Source organism: Ornithorhynchus anatinus, chromosome 8 (assembly GCF_004115215.2).
Source record: "Ornithorhynchus anatinus isolate Pmale09 chromosome 8, mOrnAna1.pri.v4, whole genome shotgun sequence".
NCBI classification, from domain to species: Eukaryota; Metazoa; Chordata; class Mammalia; order Monotremata; family Ornithorhynchidae; genus Ornithorhynchus; species Ornithorhynchus anatinus.
In genome coordinates this window covers 37,409,799-37,431,730 of record NC_041735.1, presented here as the reverse complement: position 1 = coordinate 37,431,730, position 21,932 = coordinate 37,409,799, and the positions used below count along the sequence as shown (strand labels likewise).

General features: G+C 45.0%; 2 protein-coding genes across 3 annotated transcripts in view; one reads left to right on the top strand and one right to left on the bottom strand.

The window, feature by feature from the left end:
* The window catches only part of ZDHHC3 (zinc finger DHHC-type palmitoyltransferase 3), a 54,159-nt gene extending 48,057 nt beyond the window's left edge, over positions 1-6,102 (top strand). For both annotated transcript variants that reach the window (XM_029070523.2, XM_029070522.2), the window contains one exon: positions 2,078-6,102. In XM_029070523.2, coding sequence (XP_028926356.1) covers positions 2,078-2,320 — 243 coding nt within the window. In that variant the 3' untranslated portion in view covers positions 2,321-6,102. The remainder of the gene's footprint in view (positions 1-2,077) is intronic.
* A 674-nt stretch (positions 6,103-6,776) lies between these two features.
* Positions 6,777-21,932, bottom strand: part of TGM4 (transglutaminase 4) — a 28,092-nt gene continuing 12,936 nt past the window's right edge. The window contains exons 9-17 of the mRNA XM_039912813.1: positions 21,559-21,666; positions 17,802-17,976; positions 17,189-17,327; positions 16,532-16,635; positions 15,304-15,555; positions 13,048-13,335; positions 11,399-11,568; positions 8,638-8,774; positions 6,777-7,223 (exon numbers count right to left, since the gene is read on the bottom strand). Coding sequence (XP_039768747.1) covers positions 7,082-7,223; positions 8,638-8,774; positions 11,399-11,568; positions 13,048-13,335; positions 15,304-15,555; positions 16,532-16,635; positions 17,189-17,327; positions 17,802-17,976; positions 21,559-21,666 — 1,515 coding nt within the window. The 3' untranslated portion in view covers positions 6,777-7,081. The remainder of the gene's footprint in view (positions 7,224-8,637; positions 8,775-11,398; positions 11,569-13,047; positions 13,336-15,303; positions 15,556-16,531; positions 16,636-17,188; positions 17,328-17,801; positions 17,977-21,558; positions 21,667-21,932) is intronic.

The window sequence follows — 21,932 nt, the reverse complement described above, 5'->3', positions numbered from 1 at the left end:
TAATAATGTTATTTGTTAAGTGCTTACTATGTGCAGGGCACTGTTCTAAACGCTGGGGGAGATACAGGGTCATCAGGTTGTCCTACGAGAGGCTCACAGTTAATCCCCATTTTACAGATGAGGGAACTGAGGCACAGAGAAGTGAAGTGACTTGCCCACAGTCACACAGCTGCCAAGTGACAGAGCTGGGTCTGAGTTGGCCTTTGATATTTTCTCTGGGTCTACTCAATTTGGACTTATTGGCAATTTAAATCTCTCATAGAACCTGTGATTCAAAATTATAGAAAGTCGAGTTTACTTGCACTATGTCTGCATAGCCAGGCCTTCAGACTGCTTCTGCTCATGGCTCACAGTCCAACGAAATGCCCACCTTCACCCCAGATCCAACTGGAAGCCAATTCTCACTTCTTGAGAGCCCCCATTTGGAAAAGAAAACTGGTTCTCTTTTTAATTTCCGGAGAGATTTTTCTGGGCAGCATTGAACATAAAAGACAAAAATCCACTCCACCTGACAATCATTTTTGCGCATTAGCTCTCTGGGAAGAAAATGACCAAGCAGACTTTGGAGACAGTGCTGCTTCCGCCTCCCACTTTCATCTCTGGGTCAGGCCTGAATGAGGTTGGGGTCAGTTTCAAAAGGGTTTTCTTGCTACTGGCAATGCTGACCAATGCCAAGGATGAAAGTCCGTGGCCACTTTAAAGCAGGCAACAGGCATCTCTCTGTTGTACTGGCCCCTTCTCTCCACCATATCACAGGAATGCGGTGAGCACTGTTGAAATAATGTGTATGAAAAGTTTTGCGTGTTTTGAAACTCCGGCTATATAAGTGTAAGGAAATTAGGACTAAATTTCTCAAAAAACTTTTAGAGGCATTTCCCAGGGTTTCTTGAGAAAATCAACAGCAAGTAGCAATTATCCAACAGGAAGGAGAGTTGCGGTGGGTTGGAAGGCGGAAGTAGGGAGTTCCATTGTGTTTGGGACTAGGTGAAGGGGAACCAACCCTAAGGTGTTTTTAAATGCTAGGATGATTTGACTTGTTCCTTCTGTCCCCGTGCACCTTTCAGCTTTAACTCCTTTCAGCTTCTCTCCCATGCTCTCCTATCTCAGGGCTGCCTGGTAAGTATTGGAACATCCAACCTGATTGATAGGTTTGGCAGCAGGTGAGTGGTCAAGTCTGGAAGGCGTAGTCGTCATTTCAGTAGCATGGCAGTATCAGCCTGGCCTCAGTCGCCTGCTTTTCTCCCTACCAGGACATGCTTCTTGATTTTCCTCTTTAAGTAGTTCAAATGGGCTTTACTTTTTTTTCCCTTTCACTCTCAGTACCCCCACCCTCCCCACCTCACTGGCATTGTCTCTCCGCCCCCACCCTCTCACCCTTTCTCAACCCTTTGCAGATGGCTCTGAACTTCGTGGTTTACTTCACTGGTAGAGGCTTTTTTGCATGTTTGTTCGTCAGCGGACTTCCTGATTTGAAAGAAATCCTGGCCTGGTCTACACCAGCAGAGTGAAGTGGAGAACTGAAGCATTTAACTGGATAATTTAGCATTTAAAAAAAAACACTTTTACCTGGAAAATAAAAATCGGAATGAAACCCAGAGGGTTTGCAGAGTTATTTGAATTGTCCAAATATTTGGCTCGTTTCTCCCTCCTCACTTTGCTGGTATAAGCAAAGGTTTAGACTGATGGGGGTGGGAATTGAGGTGCTTGTGACCTTTTTGTAAATGAAGATGATTCAGTACTGCTTGTGGTATCCTAAAGCACTTTCAACCAATTGTATTTATTGAGCACCTAGTATATGCAGAGCACTGAACTAAACACTGAGGAGATCTCTATCCTCAGGGAGTTTGCAATCTAGAAGGAGTTTACAATCAACTCAGCAGTAAAATCAGTCTGATGTCCACGTTCATGGTGTTTTCCCTATGCCCATAGAGAAGGGGTTTGGGGGAGGCATGGAGCATTGTGGGATGAAGAAGTTTGGGAAACCCTGGAATAAGAAGTGTCAGTGATTGAAAGATTCCATTTGCTTTTAAACCCAAACGGGACTTGTGTATTTCTCTCCCTTCCTTGTCTCCTGCAGGGCATTGAGCGCCTCAAGCACCAAACCCCAACCTGGGAGAAAACCAGCAACTGGGAAGGGATGAAACTGACTTTCGGTGGTGATTTCTCACTGAACTGGTTTAGTCCTTTCTCGAGCCTACGAGGCACCAAGATGCCCTCTGAGGGGGCAACCGTGGCCTCAGTGGCAGCAGAGGTTGTGCCTCCAGGGGATTTTGCGGATCTAAGGGATCACGAAGACTCTGTCCAGGTGATAAATGAGTAGTTTAGAGGGGTCCCCCCCCAACCAGCCTCTGGGATGTGACTTTGAAAGGAAAAATAATTTTCTCAACATTTGCACTTGGGACTTCAGTCAACAAGACAACTGGTAAGAGTTCTCCTAAATCCCAAGCAGGAGGCATTCCAGGTTCCTCAGAACCCCCTGCTGGGAATAATACTTTTAGTCAATTCCCCTTTTCCCCTCACCTCTTGGGCCTTAACCACACGGGAGTTTCCCCTAGCCTCATGTGCTAGTGTGGAACAAATGCGGAAACTCCACATCGCCGTGGCAGGTCTTCAACACTTGCCGGCACGAAAGCTAAAAGTGTAGGGAGTGGGAAGAAGACGGGGAGAAGCCCTTAAGGCTGGCGTGGGAAGGCTTCCCAGGAACTTTAGGGCACTGACCCTCTTTCCTTAGCAAGACCCTTGTAGTTCTTGACTGATTTTTGAGGGGTCTGAGAAAACCATTTAAAGGCAGGAGGTCAGAAGGCCCTGAACCTCAGGCACCGGTGACCCCCTACCACATTCCCCACACCTTCCGCTTCTGTTGGCCCTGGCATTGGGTTGACCGGGACAGGACTGTAGTGACCGCAGAGATGAAGCTGCCACCTGAAGTGTGTGGGAAGACAACCTGCCTCCCCCCTCATCCCTGTGTTTCCTGGCTCAGTTCTCTAAAAGTCCAGCTTAGACACTGAGTGCTCTTGGGTTATGCACTTCAGTTTCCATGGGGCAAGCTGCTCAGACAGGGATTCTCACCCAGCTACACCTGCCATGCCCATTTCTCCCTTCACATTCTCCTCGGTGTGCACTCATGCACACACACCCACATTCGAGATTGGGATTTATGGGCCAATAATTCTGGAGAAGGGGCTGGCCTCTGGTGGGTCCGTACAAGGGCAAGAAAATAAGTGACTGAGCCTTTCTGAGGTGAACCTCTTTTCTGTTCCCAATGGTAAGGCTGTTTTAAGAAACATCCCAGTATCGTGTTCTAAAAGTTGAAAATGTTAAGTACTTGCAGAATTGTTGTAGATATAGACATAAATGCCCACACATGTGCACTCACAGAGGGAAATGTGCTCAAGTTGAACCTTGGAACAGAAAAAGAAATGACCAAGATCTGTGATTCTCAAGGATGTCAGTAAGACTTTGCTAGGAACAAATCATCTGATTGTGCCCAACCTAGAAAACATTATCAAGATGAACCACCTCTCAGATTTCACTGTTCGATGCCCAAGTGTTACACTAGGTTCAGAAAACACATCTGTTTGTTGTATATAAGTCCGTTCTTAGAACGGAAGGGTAGATTGAAATCCTTACTTACTGCACTGCATCTCCCTGGGTTCGCCCCACACTCAAGGAATTTCCTTTATGCCTTCCTGCTGGAGGGAATTGAGAAATTCACTGGAGCTGGCTTGGGGACTTCAAAAAAAAAAAAAAGAATCTGGCACAATCCAGCCTAGCTTGGGGACTTAAAAACCAAAACAAACCTGAAACCACTTCACCCTGTGTATAATGATCTGGGTTGAAGTGGTAGGTTTGTGTTTTATAAACGTCTCTTAAACAGATATCCCTTTCCCGGCAGTATTGAAAGATATCTCCAAGACAGTTGTCTTCTCAGCAATGGATGCTCTCTTGCTGGAAGCTGCTGTTCTAAAGCATTTTCCCAGGGCATCCAGCTCCTGTGAAAGGAGACAATTCCATCTTTTTGACTTCCAGTGTTCAAACTGGCAATACGAACCGGGAATCCCAAGGTTCCCAATCAACAGCTCTGGTGCCGCCCTGACTCATGGTTTATTTTCCAAATCCCTACTAAGAAATGATTGGGTCTCCCCCCGGCAGATTTGTTCATCACTGTAATTAGCTTTATGTTATAGGCCTTTCTCCAGTCCCTCACTCTCTAAAGTCAGCTGAAGCCTGTGGGAAATGTATCTGATCGCAGCTCAGCCTGGTAGAATTTACCACACTCATATCGCAATCTCCTTGGCATTAAATGTTGGTCGTCTTTGAAAACCAGTCCAGCAACCAACCTGCGATGGTCGCATACATTCATACCTCCAAATGCCCAGCTGCCATATATTGAATGCTCAGGCTTTCTTCAGATTCTTTGGGATTCATCCTCCCAAAGGTTTAACTGAGGTTTTTAAGGAGGGGAAAAAATGATAGCAAAACAATAACCTTTAGTTGGAATTATAGTCTTACATATTTAATGAAGGATGAGAATTAATATTGGTGTTGGAATTTCTCTGCTATCACTAACTGCAACTGGTGTGCCTTGTTACTGATAATACAGTTAATATTTTAAGGTAACTGTTCTGCAATCTATGATTATGAAATTATTTCCACTATATTTGTCTGCAAAGGATTTTCATATTGCACTGTGGCCGGGGTTAAAGAGAAATATTTGCCTTGCCATAACAAAAAAAAAAAAGCACTTAACCTTGAACTTCTAGGCCCCAAGGTCTCTAAACCTATTTCCCTGATGTCAGCTTTAATATTTATCAAATGAGCATATGCCAAATGTCCTGAGTTGAATCTGTGTCAGCTCGTTAGAATTACAGATAAACCAAAGCTGAAGTTCACTTGGTTCAGCAAGATTAGGAATTCAGGGAGAAAAAGCTACATACTCTCTCTGTGAATGAACTTCTTTTTTGGTGGGACCCACGATATTTGTTCTAAACAATCAGGAAGCGACTATGGGATCACAGTACACTGACTTCTCACCAAAGATACCCATTTTTTTCCCCACTGTACTGTGCTATGTGTAGAGAAATTATTTTTGTAACAGTGGAAAAAGCAATAAGGATGTCTCAGAAAACAGCAAGTCATTTAGTCAACAATCACCTATCGAACAACCACTATTAGCACCCAAATTTATCCAGACTTTTTTTTTCCTGGAAACAAACACCAAAGCTCTCCGTTGGATTGACCCACTGGGAGGAGGGAGAGGGTAGTTTTTTTCCTCTTTTTTCCCCTTGTGTTCCCTCCTAGCCTGGGAAGTCAAGGAGATTTAACCAAAGGGAAAGTACTCTCAGATGTTCTTCCTTATGACTCTGGTGTTTCACGTTTGGGAAAAAGATTTGGGTTCTGTGGTTACTTCATCTGTTCTGGTTTGCCTATAATAGGACCTCGCAAATTCTCACTTCACTCATCACCACCCAGAAATTCTCTTCAGCTGAATCGTCCCACTTCTTGGCACAGACTCGGTAGCTAGAGATGTGCCAAACCTTCCTTAGCTTGGAAGGTGCAAACACATTGACTCACGTGCTGCTATGAAGTGTTACCGTGAGTAATGAGGTTTAATCACATTGGACCAGATAAAATGAATTAAGTGCAATTTAGGTTGCGTGGCCTTGGTTTTTGTTTATGCTGTTGATCTTAATCTGTGTTTGTGCAGGCACCAAATTCAGGTATTTGCCACTGAGGAGGGTCTAGATGAGGTTTTTCCAGCATGTGATTATTATAGGGTTTAAATCAATGCCTTTTTGCTTGGATCGAAAATCTCTTCGCTTTGCCTCAGTGGCCATTTTTCTCTCACCTCTAGCTAAAAAAGACCACTATCCTGAGACATGGCTTGGCCTCTGCAGCCTTCTGAGAAGGCAAGTTATTTTTCATTCCAGGTGTGAGAAACAATGATGTGCCTAGTTGGATTTGCACCATAGGCATTCTATGCAATGAAGGATCTGTGCAGCTACAACCTCAGAATGTATTTTTGAGCTGTTGGTGATTGTAATGCAATACTCTTTTGTGCCTTTGAGAGTTTCTCTTACTAAACACGTTAATTTCCCTCTCCGTCTCTGGTGTGTCATTTCCTGACGGAGTCGTGAGATTTTACCAAGACGACCCTGGTCGAGGGCCTGAAATGAAACCTGGGCTGCTCTTCCTACTGCGGCCGTGACAGGAGGACTGACCACAGCCGTCACGTTCATGGTTCCATGAAGGGATGGATGGTGTCAGGGTGGGTGGATGAAGTAGCTCCCGGAGAAAGAGCCCGGTGTCCCGGCCCCCACTTCAACCTGCTTTCTCTCTGCCGCTGCTCCAGACACCCGATCTGTGCCTCCTGAGCCTCTAACCGTTCCCTCACTCCCCTACCCACTCTCCTCCCCAAGTTGCTCTCCTGCTATACAAAGTAACCAGACTGCTGCTTAACATATGATGTTCATGGCCATACTTTTCTGGGTATCATTCATGTAACTGCAAAATGCACAAAAATTTAGTTCTTATTTAGTGCAATATAATGGCAGAGCCAGGATGACATGGAGATGAGAATCTGGTACCTCACTGTCACCCCCATTAACACAAGTGAGACCTTAGTGGTATTCAGACTCGCCTGCCAGACCGGCTCCCCTTTCATCACTCAGGCCCAAGAGGAATGAGTTTACCCGAGGATCAGCAGGCTCTTGGATGGGAAGTTGCATAAAGGGCACTAAGGGAGCAGTAAATGAGTTATCTTCCAGCACAGAAGGTACTGAATCGGTCTTTATTATCAAGCAAGCCTTGTTTGAACACCCACAAAAGCCAAGGACGAGACCCTGCGTAGGATGAAGAGAAGCAGCACAGCCTGTTACTGAGCCCCCAGCAACCTCATATAAGAGACCCCAAATTCCAGGACGTTCCACGCAGGCCGATCGGATATGCCTAACATGCTGAGGCGAGATAGTCTGACCCTATTCAGAAGCACTCTAGGGATGAGAGAGGCCTACGGTTTCTAGCTAAACCATTCCATCTCAAATTGGTTCCCTGCCTCCTCAACCTCCACTGCAGCAAGAGCTTATTCAGTAACGGTGACCATCTTTTCCGTATAAATCTCTTTTACCTGGATGGAATTTAGTTTGGCTATAATTGTCTTCTTTCCAGCTTTCTTTGGAGTGCATATGATTCGGCATTTGAAAATCCCTCCGGGTAGGACATCCCTGGAAAATTGGAAAAAAAAAATTATAGAAATGAAGTCTAACAGCTCATTCAAAACCCCTCTTCAAGTGTTCCCCCAAGACTGTCTTGCCTCATTAGTTGCAGGGACAATATTCTTCTTCAGGAAATCTGGGGTATTGAGTAAAAATGTCACTCAATAAAGCTAGTGTAAGATTCCACCCTGATTAAAGAACTAATCAACCTGTGATGAGAGCCACTCAGAAAAGGATCTTCTAGCTGGCAGCTTCCAAGAGTCAGGTTCTGTTCTGCTTTCACAATGAAAGCTCATAATTTTCCATCATCAGAGTGCTGCTGGTGACCACAGACTTCAGCCCAACTACCAATTTCCACTCATGCATCAACCTCAGACGTGAAAGTGGTGGAGATGGAAAGAGGATAATCTGGTATAGATTAGGTTTGAGAAAGGCCCTTAAATCCAGCTTGGCTTCAGACTTCCTTCCTCTCAACATTCAGACTGATAAGCAGAGAGGCAGAAAACTTCCACCAGGTCAAAGGATGCCTCATTTGCAAGCGTGGCCTAGCTGGAAAGAGCACAAGCCTTGGAGTTTGAGGACCTGGGTTCTCTGCTCTGCCATTTTCCTGCTGTGTGATCTTGGGCAAGTCCCTTTACTTCTCTTCCAGTTTCCTCATCTGTAAAATGGGAGTTAATCTCTGTTCTCCCTCTCCTCTAAATGGCAATCCCCTTGAAGGACAAGGAGTGCATCTGACCTGCTTATCTTTTACCTACTCCAGCATTTAAGATGATGCTTGGCACACAGTATGTGCTTCACAAATACCAGTTATTATCAAATACCAGTTATTATCACAAAGGAGCAGGATGGTGTAGTGGGTAGAGCAAGAACCCGGGAGTCAGAAGGTCATGGGTTCTAATTCTGGCTCTGCCACATGTCTGCTGTGTGACCTCGGACAAGTCACTTCACTTCTCTGTGTCTCAGTTACCTCATCTATAAAATTGGGATTGAGACTGTGAGCTCCACGTGGGGCAGGGACTGTGCCCAACTCAATTTACTTGTATATACCCCATTGCTTAGTACAGTGCCTGGCACATAGTAAGAGCATAACCAATATTATTATTGTTATTAATAATAATAATAGTAATAATATAATATCTTTATTTTTAAGGATCCAGTAGGCCAAATATTGTTGAGATTACCAGGTTTCTTGGTTTCTCTTCTTCCTTTAAGGGCTTTCGCTTTTAAGGATTCTCCTTAAAACTGAACTCACCGAATAAGGTAGCTGCAGGGTCAGCAGCAATTCCTGGAATCGGGGACTAGTTTTTGATAGATTTTATCAAAGAGGAACTAGGGGACTGTGTAATTTCTCCTTCCGACTGGGGCCAAGAAAACATCGAGACACTCATTCAATATACCTTGGCTGTCAGCATTCTCAACTCACCCTTGATCAAAAGTCTCCAACATAAAGATGCCCAGTCCTTCCACATGCAGTTTACAGTTCTCCAAGGGAATGCTTAGGGTGTTCTTGAAGATGAAGGCACAGGTGAAATTCTGGCCAATCTTGACAGTTTCTGGCACCTTTAAATTCACAAAGAACAATCTCTATACACCTGCTCATAACAGGACTAAGGATTAATGAGCAATAAGGGCATGGTGTGATAAGCTTATATAACAGTTACATCTCAGTTTACAACAACAGTTGGACTGATTTTTTTTAAATGAACTATTCAATCCACTCAGCAGATTAGAACCATTCTCTTCTTAATACTCTTGCGTACTGTATTCTGGCTGGGTGGTGTTGTTTTTTTTAATGATTCAAGAAATGAGACTTCCAGTTCATTCCCAGAGGGATTGACCTCACCAGTGGAAAACTTTAACTTGAAACCCAGTCCAAATTTCCTGGTCCAATTAGATCTTATCCTTCAACCGATAAACCATGCTTCTCTTCCTTTCTATCCCTTCCTCCTCTTCCATTCTTGTCCAACAAGAAATCTACATTCCTGGGAACCTCTTCAATGTCTGCACATCTGTAATATCCCTTCATTTTTCAGGTGTACCAAAAATAATGTGGAAGGTGTTTTAATCTCAGCCAAAAATCACCACCACCACATTCTCAAGGCTTGTGAGACTGTGAATGAGATTCAGAGAAACAGTCATTGGTGCCTATACAAGTCTTTCTCCTATATAACCTGCCCTCCCGCAACACGCACCCACACAATACACACACTCTTTCTCTCTCTCTCTCTCTTTCCCTTCCTGTCCCCCCCCCACCCCCAGGGTATCTTCCCAGGAAGAAGCTTTCTTCCAAAGGGTTATACCGATGGAGAACCCTGCTTGAATATCATAGATCCCAGCACGGGCAGCTGAGGGTGTGACCACATCTGGATGACCAATTTCATTTCAGAATGCAGGCTGGTTGTTTTGGTCCCAAGCTCATATCTAATCTGGAGTCCTGCACTCCCCCTGAAGAGTCAGCACTCACCCTGCCCACACATTATTTCATTAGTGCATACACAACTGCTCCCCAGATGTTCCCCTTTAATTACTTCCCACCCTTTTTATTGTTTCCCCTGGCCCATCTCCCATTATTCCTCAGCCCCCTCAGGGATTCGCACTGTATATCCAACTGCCACCACTGGCACTCTTTATTCATGTGCCAGGGAAGCAGTGTGGTTTAGTGGAAAGAGCACGGGCTTGGGAGTCAGAGGTCGTGGGTTCTAAACCCGGCTCTGCCGCTTGTCTGCTGTGTGACCTTGGGCAAGCCTCTTAACTTCTCTGTGCCTCAGTTACCTCATCTGTAAAAATGGGGATTAAAAAATGTGAGCCCCACGTGGGACAATCTGATTACCCTGTATCTACCACAGCGCTTAGAACAGTACTCAGCACATAGTAAGCGCTTAACAGATACCATAATTATTATATCCATCTCGGGCCAAACCCCCTCAACCTTACTCATGAATCAAGGAACAATTGATCAAATCCTTGGAGGAGCATCAATTTTTCAAGGCAAAGAACAGAGAACAGAAGAGGCTACATGCTAAGCCTCTTTCCAGAACCTGGTCTAGCGCTTGCATCCAGTAAGTGTTTAATGAGTGGATTTTTGGAGGGCGTAGGGAGCTGCATCACCCTGACTTGCTCCCTTTGTTCTTCCCCCCAGCCCCAGCCCCACAGCACTTATATATGTATATATCTATAATTGTATTTATTTGTATTGATGTCTGTCCCCACCCGCCCCCCTTGACTGTGAGCTCATTATGGGCAGGGAATGTCACTGTTTATTGTTGTATTGTACTTTCCCAAGCACTTAATACAGTGCTCTGCACACAGTAAGCGCTTAATAAATACGATTTTCTTTCTTTCAGTCGTACTTGCTGAGAGCTTACTGTGTGCAGAACACTGTACGAATGAATGAATGAGTCAACTACTTTTTTCAGGGCTCTAAATTGCACCCTGGTGGCCTTAAAGAGCCAAGTGGAGATAGAGCTCTTCCGTCAGGATCAGGATCAGACTGAGTGAAGGTTAAAAACAACTTAGTACTTAAACAGGCTTGCCACGCAGCAGCAAGAACTCCTATCCCCATCCACCAACTGGCCTCCCAATACCACCACTTATGTTGTAATTCACCTCTGGCCAATATTAAATCATTATACCGAGGATTTTTTTTTCATAAGTCAGATTTTCCAAGGCCGCCCAAGCAGGCCGCTCGTGAAAACTGAATTAGGCCAGCTCCACAGTCACTCGGGGAAAGCATCTGGAAATGAGATTTGCCCAAAGCTGGTCCCGGGAAACTGTGAGCCCCACATGGCACGTGGGTCAAGTCTCATCTGCTTATGTTCCATCTATTCCAGCACTTGGTACAGTGCTTAGCACAAAATAAGCACTTAGCGAATACCATCGTCATTAATATCGTTGTTATCATTAAGGACTAACTGCACACAGAAAGAGCAGAACCTCAGGGGCTCAATGGGCACTCGTGGAACTCAGCTTCTTTGTGACTCCAGAGTCCTTTCCTCCTTTAAACCCCACCTCGGTACTGGACTCCAACTTCTGTTTCCTTTATCTTGGATTCCGTGAGATTGTAAACTCCTTGTGGACAGGGAGAATATTTTTTTGTCTTTGTTGTTCTTTCCCTCGTGCTTAGCGTAGTGCATTGCACTCAATAGGTGCTCCTAAATACCATTACTACCGAAAAGGGGACTTACCTCTACTCGGAGAGGAGGATACTGGAAGGTCAGGGTCACCTCTTCGGAGAATTTCTCCTCCGTCTCCTCGATCGCAGCAATTACGTGGCCTTGTACGATCACCTCATCATCTACTGATGCCAGGCTCCCGACGTAGCTGGATGCCTCCAAGTGCACTGGGACTTCAATCACTGGGCAGAGACCCGAACCAAGCGAGGCATGAGCATCAGTCATCCCCTCCACGGACTAGAAAATGGGGCTTTTTGGTCTTTATAAAGACAGCTGGTGGCTTGGGCGAATGGGTCAGGTGACCAGGTCTTGCACTCTGTTTAACTTGCTCTGTTACAAGTTACTCAGCATCAAGAGCACCATGCCTCCATTTGGAGGGTGAGGTTAAACTGGGGGGATGGGTACTGGAGGCTTTATGGAGACTAGGGAGGAGGAGTGAAGGGGCAAGGGGGAGAGAAGAGAGGAAGAGAAGGCAAGGAGAGAGAAAAAGAGGTAAAGAGGAAGTAAAAGGTGCAAAAGAAGGAGCCCTGTGACCTCCATCTCCACCGCCCCATCTCTGGTCCTCACTGGGCCCTGGGACTGGATGCCATCCACTCCCTTCACTCCCTCCCACTTTCCTCACCCTCATTTGATCGCGCACCCCACAGGAACATACCAGTCCCATCACCACAGTAATCACGATGTAGTCACGGCTCCACAGTTCTGAGCTCTGATCCTGCCCAACGCACACTCACGCCATAGAAGACTTCAGCCCATACCCAACTCACTTTTTTTTTAGGGCATTTGTTAAGTGTTTACGTGCCAGGCTCTGTTCTAAGCACTGGGGTAGATATAAGGTAATCGGTTTGGACACGGTACATGTCCCACATGGGCTTGCAGTCTCATTCCCCATTTTACAGATGAGGTAACTGAGGCACAGAGAAATCAAGTGACTTGCCCAAGGTCACACAGGTAGCAGCGTGGCTCAGTGGCAAGGGCCCGGGCTTTGGAGTCAGAGGTCACGGGTTTGAATCCCGGCTCTGCCGCTTGTCAGCTGGGTCACCGTGGGCAAGTCACTTCACTTCTCGGGGCCTCCGTGACCTCATCTGGAAGATGGGGATTAACTGGGAGCCTCCCAGGGGACCACCTGATGACCCTGTCTCTCCCCCAGCGCTTAGAACAGTGCTGTGCACAGAGTCATCATCATTATTATTAGAGAAGCAGTGTGGCTCAGTGGAAAGAGCACGGGCTTTGGAGTCAGGGCTCATGAGTTCGAATCCCAGCTCTGCCACTTGTCGGCTGTGTGACCGTGGGCAAGTCACTTAACTTCTCTGTGCCTCAGTTCCCTCATCTGGAAAATGGGGATTAAGACTGTGAGCCCCACGTGGGACAACCTGATTCCCCTATGTCTACCCCAGAGCTTAGAACAGTGCTCGGCACATAGTAAGCGCTTAACAAATACCAACATTATTAAGTGGCAGAGCCGGGATTAGAACCCTTTGTTCTTCCCTCCTTCCAGCCCCACAGAGCTTATGCACATATCTGTAATTTATTCATTTGTATTGATGTCTATCTCCCCCGCTCTAGACTGTAATTCTGCATCCTCCTAAATAACCTACACCCCAAACCCTATAGATGCTTCAGCGCTTAACAAATACCGACATTATTATTATTATTATTACCTGGTTTGCCGGCGGTGGCCACAGTCTCCGAAACGGAGCCGAGGACGGCCACGACTTTGCCCGTGTAGAGCTGCAGCTCACAGGTGGCCCCCAGCTTGATGGTCCACGACCTGGCCGAACTGTTGTTGATGATGACGCTCATCCTGATGGGGTCTCCCAGCCACACCGCTTCCCCGGCCTGAATCTTCAACTCAATGTTGGCCTCTTCTGTGGGAGCCGCTTCTGGCCCATCTTCGCAGCTCAAGTACGAGCAGGCTTTCTCCATGGCCTTCCTTTCTTCTGGAGAACCTGGACCCGGGCAAAGGTAAATGAAAGATGGCCACCTTGCTTTAATCACATGGATAAGGTGGGAAGAGGCAGTTCTCCTTTCACTGCCACGCTACCTTATCGTCTAAGGTTTCCGAGCAGCAAGTGGTTGCTTCAGCTCTATCCTCAGATAGATATCCTGATAGATCTGAGAGGAGCCCAGGGAAGGGGGATGGAAGAAGAGGGAAACTCCTTCCTAAAGAAAAAAGAGGTTAACACACAAGGCCAGAAGTTTTGGAATATCACTCCCTTAACAGTCAGATCTGGTCTTTATTTGAGGAGTGGATTTTTATAGTGCTCATTAAAGCTAAAAATCCAAACAGAACTTTCCTAGTTTGGATCATTTTTCCAAGATGGACCAACACATGGAAGAAGGGGCTGGATTTTTCAGTACTTAAGACAGGAGTAGTGTATATTGTGGGGCCGAATGCATATTTGCCGACTGTCTGACCAACTGATTAAGGGGAAACTTAGTAAGCCTTCATTCCTGTACCCACCCTATTTTCATCAATCAACGAAACCTAATATTTATTAAGCACTTACAACCTGTGAAGCACTGTACTAAGTATTGAGAAGAATAGATGGCTACTGAGTCGGGAGACTGTTGGCCTATAAGGAAAGGTTTCATAATCTGGAGAAGGTAGGATCGGGCCACTTCTGGCTAATCTGGAGAGTCTTGCACATATTAAACCCCTGCTGTTCTTGCCCACCCTCCTCATGAGCCTGTGGCCAATGTTCCAGCCAGCCTCCCACCCCTTTTTAAATGGTGTGTCCCTAAGGGCCAAGGTCTGAGTCCTGTTTAGTCTTTATGGTACTCTTCCCCTGCATTTAGTACACTGGTCTGTACCCACTAACTTTGCACAGCTGCTCTGTATCTTTCCCCCTCAAGTACCCAGAGAGTCTATTTTCTTTTGTTAAATTCTTTTCCACTTCTGGGATGTTCCTGATCTGCCTGGGAACTAGGATACAGGGAGGGTTAAGCCAGGCTCTTGTTTAATACTTATGTTTTGCCTGGGCCAAGAAACACCACGGGGAATTGGTTCAGCCCAGTTTTGCAGTCCCAAGAGAAATTCTGTTTGCTTAGATGTGACCGTGAGCCTCACGTGGGACAACCTCATTCCCCTGTATCTCCCCCAGCGCTTAGAACAGTGCTCTGCACGTAGTAAGCGCTTAACAAATACCAACATTATTATTATTATGTCTAGACTTGCAATGCCCCCAGTAGATTTCCATTAGGGGACTACATCCCACCCTAGGTTCTGAGTGCTTAATGGGAATACGTCCTCTGATAACAAATGCCATTTGGGCAAAGGGAAAGTTTCAGATTAAGAGAAACTAGCATAACTTTTATAGCTGAGTATGGTCAAATAAGTACCTTGCTTCGACTCCTTTTGCCCTTACCCTGAAATAACTAGGGTGGGCTGTTGCTGACAAAGTCTGGGGCCCCCCTAATTCCGAAAGACATGTATGATCAACTGTACAGGAAATGACTTATTCTGCTTACCTTGTCTATAAATATTCTAAATCCATCTCTCCCACCAAAGTGTAAACTTATGGGCAGGAAACATGTCTCATGCTTCTAGTGTACTTTCCCAAAGGGCTTATTCCAAAGCATTGAACCCAGTAGATTGGAAGCGCCCTGAGGGACAGGAGCTGGGTCTAATTCCTTCCCACCACCTTGAATTCTTTCCCAGTGGTTTGTACAGTACAGTAAGCAGTTAATACTATTGCTATCACTCAGTAAATACCATTATTTTTTCCTCTGCCTCCATTACCACCATTCTATCACATTTCTGTTCAGCTTCATTATGCTTTCGTGAACCATCTGGCAAAATGTTGGCCAGGGATGGCCTGGCCACAACTGGGGCCTCTGCCACAGTAATAGGATATTCTGGTCTCCTGCAAAAAAATCATTTAGGCTGAGGGGCAAAGACCTCAATCCAAGATCACCTTCAGTGAATTTGTACTGGGCGGTGATGTCTTCCCTCGTATTGCTGCCAACCGCTTTGGTACTGATGCTCCTCCCGATGACCAGGGTCTCTTCCCGAAGCTTTGTCATTTCACTCACTCCGTTCACCTCCTTCACTAGCCAGAAGACCTTGTCCGCATTCACTTCGGCAAAAATGAACTTGGTGTCATAAGTGAGGTAGACATCACCTTGGCGAATGGCTTTAAGTGGGGCGGGCCCGCACTGGAAGACACCTAAAACAAGGCACTGAAATTTAGCATCTCCACCAGGTTTCTCCTTTCCCAAAAAGTCCCACTTCCCTTTCCTCTCCTCTTCCCAAATATAAATAATCCAGCATAAGTAATTGTGGCTTCATCAGAAGCAACACCCTCCTAAAATCATAGTAGTCAAGGTTTGGCTATCCTCTTATCTCATTCTGAACCCCAAATCATTTCTTCTCGTGACACAGCCAATGCCTCACCAAGCAAATTGGCCAATCATCTCTCCCTTCCCTAACTTGTCCACCAACGACTCTGATAATCCTTTTGCAACCAAGTTATTTAATGCTTTAGGGTGATTTTTCTGACTTTGAGAATTAAGTAGTATGTGACTACCAATTCTCTGAAGCATCTAAAAGGCTCTCGGGTTTGTACCGTTTGCAAATCTGATTAATGTTCCTCTCAACTTGCCCAGCCTGAGCCAGGAAGTCTTTCATCACCTCCCCGTCCCAATTTCACCCCCCAACAGATGGTTCATCTTTAAGCGGCCTTTCTCTAACTCCAAATGAGCCTGGAAATAATTGTTGGGAAAATTCTAGACTCCTGGCTTGGGTAGTTTCATGGGAAAGAGTTTTCACCAGGAGCACAAGAACTCCTGGAGGACTTAATTTCATTTAATTATGGTACTTGTTAAGGGCTTACTATGTGTCAAGCAGTGTTCTAAGGGCTGGGATGGGATAGATAGAAGTTAGGTCAGTCACTGTCCCTTTCCCTGTCCTACAAGGGGCTCCCACTCTAAATAGGAGGGAGAAGAGGTATTATGTATGGACATTCTATGCCCTTTATGAATGAGACATCATCAGCATCTGTTGGTTTGATATTCTGACTTGATTTGCTTGTACCCACCCCAGTGCTTATTACAGTGCCTCGCACAAAGTAAGCGCTTAACAAATACCATCATTATTACTGTTATAATTATTATTATCATTCCCTCTGCTGTAGCCCCTCTTACCTTGGCTTATCTCCTGAGGTGTGGCGTCGACGGCCTGCCAACCTTCATAACCCTGGGGTAAATCCGGCCTCGTCATCCACACATCAGTCCACACGTGAAAATTCCTAGAAGAATTGGGACAAACAGTCCCACCCCCCACCGGACCAAGGAAAGGTTAACAAGGAATGAAACTGACTTGAAACTTAGAATATGTCAATGAGACCTTTATCCCTGGAAATCCTGCTGAACGCATTCTCCCGTAGGAAGGTGCCCTGCCGTCCGCAACACTTTTGTGGCAAAAATTGACATTAAAATAACTGAATGACCCCGAACTCCCTCCACTCTAGAAAATTCCTCAACAATCTCCCTAAAGAGACCTGGTAAGAACAGTAGCAGGTGTTTTCACTCTCGGCTATTCTTCTGGACACAATGGCTTCCAAAGCTCTAAGGAGCTTTGCATTTTGAATTGGTTAACAGCTGCTCTTCAACACCTTTTCCTCATTTTCCAGTTCTTCCCCCACCAGCATCTCCAGTCTTTAACTTCTCAATGTTGAACAATTCAAGTTTAGAGACTTCAGTTCAGAGCCGTGAGCTCTTTGGAGAAAAGGCATTCAAATGTATACATTAACATCACAAAGAAAAGCTTCCTAATAGCTTCAAAGCCTGGGAGGTAGTTACCAAATAGAATCTGTGGTCAGGTCCTCTATCTTTTGCCCCTTTTCGTTCAGGTACACATCTACCCTGAGGTTCTGCTCTGTATCGTGGGCTGAAGCGAAGTTGGTCACAGTTCTGGAAGGGACGCCCAGGGATCGCATAACTGAAATAATAATAATGATAATAATAATAATGTTGGTATTTGTTAAGCACTTACTATGTGCCAAGCACTGTTCTAAGCGCTGCGGGAGATACAAGGTAATCAGGTTGTCCCACACGGGGCTCACAGTCTTAATCCCCATTTTACAGATGAGGTAACTGAGGCACAGAGAAGTTAAGTGGCTTGCCAAAAGTCACACAGCTGACAAGCGGCAGAGCTGGGATAAGAACCCATGACCTCTGACTCCCAAGCCCGTGCTCTTTCCACTGAGCCACAGAGGGGCAGGACAAGATTTTTAGGAGAGGCTGGTTTGAAGAGGCTAGATCGCATTCTGAAATACAGAGGAGCAGGATGAGATTTGGAGAGACTCGTTTGAAGACACTTCCCCTCCTCACCCACAACCCCATCACCTACAAGGGAGAAAAACAGATAAAACTCCAGGAATTTAGTTTAAAGATGAGGGGAACAGGGGCTCACCTGTAGTGAGAACTCCAGCGAAAACCCAGCACTGGCCATAGAGGACGGTTTTTTGAGTCCTGAAGTATTGTTGTAGGATGGGGGTGCTACCAGTCCAAGCAAGTGGGGAGGTCCCCCCCTTGTACATGCCAGACCAATTTGCCAACAGGACCCCACAGTCGTCATTGGCATTAACCTACGAAACACAGAGGGGAGGGAGTCACCCCCAGATAACCCCCAACGGCTGAACCAAAAAAACTGAGAGGGAAGGAAATGCTTTTTGTTTTTCATGTCTTCATCTCAACAGCTTGCCAACAGACACAGTGCCCTACAGAAACAGGAACAGAGAGGGTAAAATACCTTGCCAAAGGAAACACAGACAGGAGAGGCTGACAGCCTAACCAGAACAAGACTAACATCAGCTTAAATTTACTACTGTGGAATCCATGTATTCCTTAATGTTCTAATAACATTTGCCTCATCATCCAGCTAACGATCAGGGAGTTTGTTGTAAACACTTCCTTTCCATAACTCAGCAGTAAAGTAAGCTCCTTCTGGGCAGGGAATATGTCTACCAAGTCTGTTTTATAAAGAACAGTGCTCTTTCACACGGGAAGCGCTCAGTGAATACGATCGATTAAAAACCTTAAAGGTATTAAGTTGAAATCATGAAGACGGGGCTTTTTTCTATAAATTCTTGATTTAGGCCCTTTGGGTTTACTGACCCCACTGTCAGTCTTTCAAGTCTCTGGGGACTAACCTTGGATTGAGTGGACAGAACAGAGGTGAAGGACCTGGGCCACAGGCCTGAAAATATAAACTGTCAATCAGGCTGACGTATTAACCCTAGTGTTCCTGGAGCTGTCTCTGATGAGCGTTCTAGTTTCCGCAAACAAATGTACCATGACTACAGGTAATGTTGCTGCTTTTTCCCTGGGGTTCAACGTTCGATTTGCAATGTGCACAGGTTGGATTAGAAAGGAATTCTAATTAAAAAGGAAAATTCCTTTTCCACCAGAAAATTCCTTTCAATAAATATGCCAGGCCTGGGCAGGATTTGGAACCTAACAGCTCAGTATCTTCATCATCGTCAAAAATGATTAAGCATGTACATGGTATTGCACAAGATCTGTTAAAAAACATTTAGTCCTCAGCCTCTAAGAGATCATAGTTCTAAAACGTCAAACACATTTGGACAAATACCACGGAATTTTGGATGAGCCCTTCTTCTCACTCCAACTCGAGAAATCTTAAGGCCAGCAAGCTCAAGAAACTTTGCTACTGAAACACCAAAAACAAAAACCAAAACACCAAAAACAAAAGAACACAAAAAGTCCCTGTATTCAGGAGCCACTCACTCCCTGTCCCACAAAGCATGCACAGTCTTTCCCCATTTTACAGATGAGGTAACATGCACAGAGAAGTTAAGTTTCTTGCCTAAGATCACACAGCAGGCACATGGCAGGGCCTGGAATAAGAACCCAGGTTCTCTGGCTCCCCGGCCCATGCCCCTTCCACCACTAGGCCACACCGCTTCTCATCCTCTATTGCTTCCTTCTACCTGTAATTTATTTTAGTGTCTGTCTCCTCCTCCCTCCCTATTTGGTTCTAAATTCCTTGAAGGCAGGGACCACACCTATAAATTCTACTGAACTCTTCTAAGTGTTTAGGATTTTGCACCAAAAACTGAACAAGGTGAGGCACTCAATAAATATTGCTGATTAATTGATTCTAGGAACCTCCTGGAATCTGGTAAGCCTTTGATTGCTGTCTTTCTTCAACTGACGGTAGGCTGATTTTAAAGTTCAACCTACCTAGTGAGTCCCATTTAGATTTTGCAAGTCCAGAAACTGAGGTGGAAAGATGCATTCCCTGAGGAAACTCTGATTTTAGACTCAATTGAACCTTATTTCCTTCCTAGGCTGACCTTCCTATAGCTTTTTTGCATCATCTACACACACAGAAACACCAAAAAAAAAAAAAAAAAAAATCCCCCAAGACTGATCCTCTTGTCTCGTACTGCACTCTGCTGGAAGAAGAGAACCATCCCATGCCAGATGGTCATCCATGCTGTGCTTGTGATAGCCTTTACTTTTAGGTCAATCAGCTCGACATTCTCTTTGCCACATCATGGTTTTACAGGAGATGTTCAATATATGTTATTTCATGAGAGACAATTTTTGCCACGTGCATGTACCAGAAATATGATTTAGATGGGACTGGTACAGTGGTATCAATCTTTGGACTGCAGAAGCAAGGAGAAATCAGAGGTGCTCTCCTTCCTCTAGCCAGCCCATCTCGTCTGGTGGGATTTGGGGTTTCTTGTGTGGTCAGTAGAGAAACATGAATGCTTTTACAGTCAAACTACCTATGAAAATAAGTTCCTCTAATAAAAAGTCCCATAAGGCATCATCTCAAAATGTTTGCTAAAAAAAAATAAATCATTATTCAATCTTTGGTAAAACTCTCTATTCTGGAGGTAACCATGGAACTGTTTGAACTTTTCCTCTTAAAAAGCTATAAATTAGAAAGTATATGACAGTAAGATTTCCATCTGATTTCTTTCTGGGTTTATTCAGAATATAAGAATCTTGAGGGTGAATTTAATCTTTATCTTACACATGAATATAATGAGCAACTGCAGTGTGTGCTTATGAAAATACAGAAATCAATGGCTAGCTTTTGTTGTCCAGCTAATTCCAGATCTGGATGGGAAAAAAGAGCATTTGTAGAAAGTGAACACTTGTGGCCAAAAAATGGAAAACTCCCTTATCTCTATTTTTCCATTTCCTGAAAACCCATTCATCTATACTTACCGAGACCAGACGTTGGCAGGTTTTGTTGGTTCTGTATGGATTCGCCAATCTGACCCTCTGGAGGGAGATGTAATCTGGTGTCTACCAAGGGTCAGAGTAACAAAGTCCACCCAGATCACTTTTGTCTGAGGAACAATCGATCAGTGGTATTTAATGAGCACTTACTATGGGCAGAACACTGTACTGAGCACTTGGGAGAGTAGCAGCATGGCTTAGTGGAAAGAGCACGGGCTTGGGAGTGAGAGGTCGTGGGTTCTAATTCCGACTATGCCACTTACCAGATGTGTGACTTTGGGCACGTCACTAAACCTCCCTGTGCCTCAGTTACCTCATCTGGAAAATGTGGATTAAGACGAGCCCCACGTCGGACAACCTGATTACCTTGTATCTCCCCCAGCACTTAGAACAGTGTTTGGCACATAGTAAGCGCTTAACAAATACCATCATTATCATTATTACAATACACCAAAATTTGCCGACATTTTCCCCGCCCTTGGAGCAATCAGCCGAAATATTGCCCAGCTGCACTTCTAATAGCCCGAGAATAAAACTCAATTATCTGGGACATTTGGGAAGGAGCATTGGCTTCAGCTTGTAAAATCACAGATAATTTGATTTTACACATAAGGGTTTAGAACAGTCCTGAGGCTGGAGAGGAAGAGAAACGTTTCATCAGCATACACACTAAAGTTTTGAAATATTTACTCGCCAATTTCCCAACTTGGAAAGGTGAATAAACACCTATAACCGGACTCTAGCAAGAACTCACATACATTGTATTTAAGTCCACTTGACAGTAGGCAGAAGTGAGTGTGAGAGATGATAAATGAAGATACTTCATAAACAAATTCCTCCCAAAGTTTAAAATTCACTTCAAAATCAACTGAAAAGCGATGAAATAACAAAACTATTCAAGGCACAGAATAGAAGTCACGTGGAAACAATCCCTCACAACGACCTACCAAAGCAGACATGGCTCTGGACACGATTACTGGATTCTTTCGGTCTCTGGGCTTGAGGTTACTCTTGTCCAACAGAAACATGCAGGCGTCCAAGATATCTTCCTCAAACTAGATTGGGACCAAAAAAAAAAAAAAATCCAACTTTTTAGACTGAGCAGCAGCAGCAACCAGAGAAAATTGAAAGAGAAATGGCTTCTGCTGCTAACAATGGCTCCCCAAAATACATGGTTTTGGGGGTCGTCGGATCACTTCTCGTGAGCTCTGAGAAAAGGGATGAAATCTGGGAAGGTGGTGGTGACAGCAGTGGCCGCAATTTTTCTTCTCACCTGCTCTGGCTCTTTGTTTCTTCCTAGGTTCTTGGGGTTCTTGTCTCA